The 6,000-nt window shown below is 45.8% G+C and overlaps 1 protein-coding gene across 2 annotated transcripts in view; it reads right to left on the bottom strand.

Moving 5' to 3' along the window:
- Window positions 1–974: 974 nt before the first annotated feature.
- Window positions 975–6,000, bottom strand: part of ap3b1a (adaptor related protein complex 3 subunit beta 1a) — an 87,289-nt gene continuing 82,263 nt past the window's right edge. For both annotated transcript variants that reach the window (XM_036529222.1, XM_036529220.1), the window contains exon 27: window positions 975–1,149. In XM_036529222.1, coding sequence (XP_036385115.1) covers window positions 996–1,149 — 154 coding nt within the window. In that variant the 3' untranslated portion in view covers window positions 975–995. The remainder of the gene's footprint in view (window positions 1,150–6,000) is intronic.

Genomic DNA, 6,000 nt, shown 5'->3' with positions numbered 1-6,000 from the left:
GCAAAGGGGACTTCTTCAAGTGTCTCTGTCCTTTGAATAGAGAAGAAGCTGCAACAGTAAAAACAATACACATATGCACACATCCTTCCGGGCCTGTATAGGTTTATCCTTCAGCGTCCTCATAGTGCAGGGACCTTCCCAAATAACAAGGGACAAACACATTTCCAGTTTTAATAAATTGAGTCTTTAATTTTTTTTTTACACAAATGTGGCACAGAGCTCACCGATCAGCAAATACCTTTTTGGTTATTTAAAAATACTTCTTCATTAGCACAGAGAGGCACTTGCATGTCTTCATTTAGAACACAGTGGAATGGGTAGTCCAGAGAAGGTGATTCTCCTTTATGATGGGAGTAAAGAAACTTACTAAAACAACCTTGGTGAACCATCTAAACTGTTGGAAAAAAAAAAGACGTATCAAGAAATATCACTGTTCATTCTGTCTCGGAAAAACCTTTGGCATGAAACAGGTTTTAAAAGCCAATTGTCTTGCATTATAGTATTTTAGGTAAACTATATCAAAACAAATTGTAGTGACAGCACAGGTAGCACAAGGCCTCTCACTGGCAACAGCACACATCACTAAGGCAGAGCTCCGCTAGGACTGCTGTTTTTCTTGAGCTAGGGAGTTTGTGTGAAAAAGGAAAATCCAAGAGACTATTTTTTACTGGAATAAAAGACACAATTTCAACCACCCAACAGAACACGTGGGGCTCCACTTCAGACAATGTACAAAACCAGGGAGGGTGTGCGTGACCGTGTGTGTGTGTGTGTGTGTGTGTGTGTGTATATGTGCGTGTTTGTGTGTGTGGGTGTGCAGAAAGGGGAGCGTGGAGCACTATTTTGACATGTTCTCTCCCTCCTCGGCGGGAGCGGCGCCAGATGGCGGGGTCTGATGTGCTGAGTGTTTGTGGCGCGGCGTGGTGCGGCCGCGGGGGGCGGGGGCGGGAGGGGCGTGGCGGGGGGGGGGGGGGGGGGGGGCGCTGGGGGGCACTCTACCCCTGGGACAGGGCCGTGCTCAGCTCGCGCAGCAGCATGGAGCCCACCACCGTCTTCTCCGTGTTGACCGTGAGGCGCGCCGCCGCGCCCTCCTTCAGCTCCACCGTGGCCAGCACCAGGGCTCCGCCGCTGGTCGTCTTGGCGGCGAACCTGCGCAGGAGCACAGACACAAGCGGTCAAGGTCTCTGGACGGAATATTCTGGAACCTCCCATCCCCTCCTCACCATGTCTTATACAGAGGCCACAGGCAAGGGTGGCCCAGCTAACTTTGTCATTTTTCCCCCATCACAGGGGTCTTCGGTCATACAGAGAAGAAAGAAATGTGTTTGTTTAGCAACATGCTAGAACGATGTGCTAAGGTCTCCTTATATTGCAGTAACACGGGACAAAAATTTCTCGTGGCTTTTAGATGAGACTGTATTCATTGTCTAAGTCATGAAATGGGGGTGAACAAACAGACCAGAAGTGCTGTGTGTGTCCAGCAAGCGTTTAGTACAAGAGTAGCACCTAAAGGTGTGGACTGAGACATGTCAAATGAGCGCTGCATAAGACACCAAATTGTCATCTTAAAAATTATTTATTTTTTATGTTACTGTGCCCAGACACGTATTTACTTCTGCCTTAATGAGTGACTCAGTCAGACAATAAGCACACAGACATAGATGCATCTTTTTCATGCTCCATACTTCACAGTCCTTTGGTACTTGAGGCCATGTCCCAGGTGTGTTTACAACACTGTCAAATCCTGTGTATTCCTGCAGGGTTCTCCGCAATACAGTGGGCAACACACCCCTTTATCCCACAGCTTGCTGATTACCTTCCGAACGACGCGCAACGATAATGAACTTGAACGAGTTAATGTGGACGGCGCTGCCCTACGCTTGGCCCAATTAAAAGTGACAAAGCGCACGAGCTGCGCTTTGATTTAAGCGAATGGAGAGGGTCTGACAGAGCCTGGGTTTTATTGTCTGTCTCCACACCGCACACGGTGTCCCCTGGACAAGCAAATTCCAAAACACTGCAAATCCTTTAATTACCCGGCATTAGCGGGAGAGAGAAAAACCTGCCAGTCTATTATCACAGCTGACTGAAAAGCCATTTGGGGCTGGATGCAGCCCCCCTGTCAATCCCCCCCCCATTCAGGCCCGCCCCAGAGAGAGGTGAGCAGAGGCCAGGGTGGGTGGGAGGAGTGGGGTGGGGGGAGCGGTGAGTAAGATGGAGTGCTCCCGCCCGCCCTCCCCGGGCCACTCTGAGAATTCTCACCACCCCGTTACTTGGCAACACCACAGCGAGGGCGAAACGGGCACACATGGGCCCCATTGTAGACACTAACAAGTGCCAAGCGGGTCCTTGACCCCGGGGGTGGGGAGAGGGGGGTCAGGGGGCGAGCCTCCTTTCGCCGGCTGGCTCCTCCTCCCCGCCCCTCTGAATGCCACGTGTCTGAATCGGAGCCATCTGCTTCAATTTGCGCAACATCTTTGGCCACAATGGGCCCCCGGTTAGCCCTGACAAAGGCCCACAATGGGTCGCCTTCAAACAAGCGCCGGAGCCTGTCAGCGCAGCGGGGCCCATTCAGCGGCAAACCAACTGGACAGTGTCTCATGTCGAACAATTAGCACACATCTCGCTGCCGCCGGCTCTCCAGCCCCCCCGGGACCCGCTTAATTACCATCAACAGAAAAGAGGGAGTTTATCACCAGATACTCCAAAAACTTCTCCTCAGACTTAATTAAAATATTAGCCACTTAAGCAGGAAGCAGATTCTCTCGAAACGAGGAGTAATTTCTTTTTCTCCTCGTCTGCCTTTTAATTACATCAACATCCTTGATGGCGTTCCTTGAAGGCACTCCGAGTGTGGGCTCTTCTGCTGGGATAGGTTTACGCCTCTGCTGGGGAGGATTACTAATCAAATAATTGTATTAAAATTAATGTACAGCCTTTAAACACAGTAATAATCCAGAAAATCCCCATAAAGCGCAAATATGACTGGCTTTTTAATTTCCTATCTTTAAAACTTGCTGAATCAGTTTTACTTTTTAACCTTGATTATTCATTTACTTCCCTATAGCTTGATGCCCAGATGATTTTGTGATTTAAATGATGAATTTAAAAAATGTAAATATAAAAAAAATACTTTTCAGCAAATATGTGGGATTGGCGTGATACATTCTTTGCTGTATTTCCTTGTCAAATACAGATTTCCTCTTTTAAATTTCCCATGGCAAAAGTGCAAAGGCACTCCATCATTGGATTATAGAGCAGGTGGAAAACAATCAAGCTAACAGGTTTAATCATTACAAGCCCGCATACAAGGAGGTATTCTTTCTGAGTCCTTGTAAATGTGTTACCCAGCACAAATGCGAGAAAATACACACTTCTGTCCAGCCTTAAAAGCACATTAATCACTGGTTTGGAGGCAGCAATAGAGGTATTTACATAACATGGAACAGGCCATTAATTTGACTCCTTCCCTGTCCACTATAATATTTAACTCTGCAGCTAGCATCTATAGATACCCACCACTACCTTGCTTTGCAGCTAACATCAACAGATACACACACCACACCACTTCACTCTGCTGCCAACATCTACAGATTACACTAAAGATACTCCTTGCCCGTCACTATCTGCTTAGTGGATAGCAGCAACATGGTGCTATTCAAAAACAAAAGAAGTCATTACATGTCCTGTTTTGAATACAAGACTGGATATGGGAATAAATATCAGCAACAGATCAATTAATGGATATCAGCAAACAACTGGCCTCAAACTTGCATAAATATCAGGTCTTTTCAGGCCTCATGTTCGGAGCGAATGGGGCTTTTCACACCACGCTTCCATTACACAGCGCTAACCATTACACACAAACAGACTGTGACACCGCATCTGAAACCCCAGACACCGTGTGCCAAAGCGAGACACTCTGACCAGACATCCCCACGCATGGAAGACAGTATAATCAAGAGCCAGCTCCGGTTCATCAGTTTGCCCCTCCGCACTGTAATTGAGCAGTGGGGCTTCGTCAAGACCACCCTTTGCAATTTGTTTGCTGACAAGCCCCGTCCTTTTTTTGGGATGTGGCCTTCGGGTAACTCGCTGCAGGCTATCGTTGGGTCAAGGCCGATGAGAAAGTAGGCGAAAATGTCTGAGTCTCTTGGAAGACGCGCCGCCCTGGACGCTCTCGGTACACCAAAGCAGAGCTTTCATGGGGACACAGCGGTACAGAAAGCGGCGGCTGCCCTGTGTACCACTGAGTGGCTATCAGCATGAGAGCCAGACAGACACACTCCCGACTAGAGCCCAATTCCGGCTAGATCTTATTCAACACACGAGCCCCAAACTATTTTGGCTTTTTGCCTTGATTTGTGTCAGCCGTGCTATGCATACGCTCACAAGTCCAGTACAAAGAAATATGCACCAAGATAGAGAAACACAAAGCCGTGTTTCTCTATATTTTAGATGAAGACCTTAACAGTCAATTGTTCATGCAGCGAGCAAAGCACAGAAATAGACCAAGACACAGCAAACACATAGATCATTTCCTGGTTCACGCCCTGATATATGCTTTCCCTCCGCTGGTGACCTCTTCCCTTTTCAAAACTGTGGATGTCTTCATCAGTTCCACAGGGCTTTGCTAATGGATGACGGACACAAATCTATCAGTTATCCCACGACTACAAGCAGCCTCGGGCTGCTATTTTACACAGCAGAGCATGACCTTGGCTGACAACAACAGTGTCCGTACCACAACCACACTGTGAATCAGCAGTGATTCATTGCCTCTGGTGTTTGGAGCTCTTGGGCTGCTTAAATAAACTGGTGGCCAACACATCTACTCAATAGGCTGAGGGTTCACACACTGGGCGAGACTACAATAGAAAAATCAAACACACTCTTAATGGCCAACCTGCATTTGTTTCCCTTTAGGCAAGAACATACCCTGCTTCTACGTATAAATCAGTAGGATGAAAACGTGATGAGAGCATCTTTTGAATGGAGTGGCAGATGTGACCCTATGTTACATTTATAAAATGATGTATAAACCCTAAGTAGTACAGTCTACTTTATAAAACTGTATTTTATTGAGATATAATCAATGAATATCTTAGTATTCACAATGTATGGTATATACTAGGGATGGGCACATGTAATTGAATGCGCAGTCATGACAGGATTGTTACCCAAATACTGAAAATGCTATTTGAATATGGGATATTGGCATAGCTAATTAGGTCACACGCAACTTGGGCATGTTTTGTAAAACCAGACTGCCGATGTAAACATTTTGTTTTCCCTTGAAGAGAGGGATAGTTGCAAAGTTGCAGTTTATATCCCATAGTCTGACTGTCATTGAAGTGAAATTGCAGGCTCCATGTTTGTTCGTCCTTTCACAACAAATCTGGAATCATCTTACCCAATCCTAACCCCTAACTTTTTACAGGTTGTTATCGTTTAGGAAAATTATGAACATGCAACATCATCACCCACATCAGTATGGAGTAAGTGACACCACTCTAATTCTCCTTTTTACATCTAATACTAGATTTTCAGAGGTACTCTTAAGGTAGCTAACTAGCTATATGTAAATCAAGTTTAGTTACATCCGCTCTTGAGCTAACTTAGGATGATATGCAATTGTCTTTTTGCTATGATAGATGCTACTGGACTTGCTACTTCATTCAGAACTGCTGTAGTTGGCTTGCTAAATAAAATTCGATCTGAGTATCTGAAACTTAACCGTAACAAGGTGAGTTTCCAAAGTATGTTTTATTCAAAGCCAGAAAATGGGGTACAATCTGCACTTTATACTACATTAGTAACAACAGTGCAGAATTCTTCTTCAAAGAACAGAGTGGAGTTGTGGAGTCATTTGACTTCTATTTTGAAATCTTAAGTTAAAAGAAAATGGTTTGATACCAGCTGTGCGCCTGTCTGCGCATCAGGAAATCGCAGCATTCCCTGCAACATACTGAAATATTCATCTTTTGTTTCTCCGTTTTC

The sequence above is a fragment of the Megalops cyprinoides genome, chromosome 5, assembly GCF_013368585.1.
Source record: "Megalops cyprinoides isolate fMegCyp1 chromosome 5, fMegCyp1.pri, whole genome shotgun sequence".
In the NCBI taxonomy this organism is placed as follows: domain Eukaryota; kingdom Metazoa; phylum Chordata; class Actinopteri; order Elopiformes; family Megalopidae; genus Megalops; species Megalops cyprinoides.
Note: the sequence above shows the minus strand (reverse complement) of the source record. Positions and strands in the feature narration are given on the sequence as shown.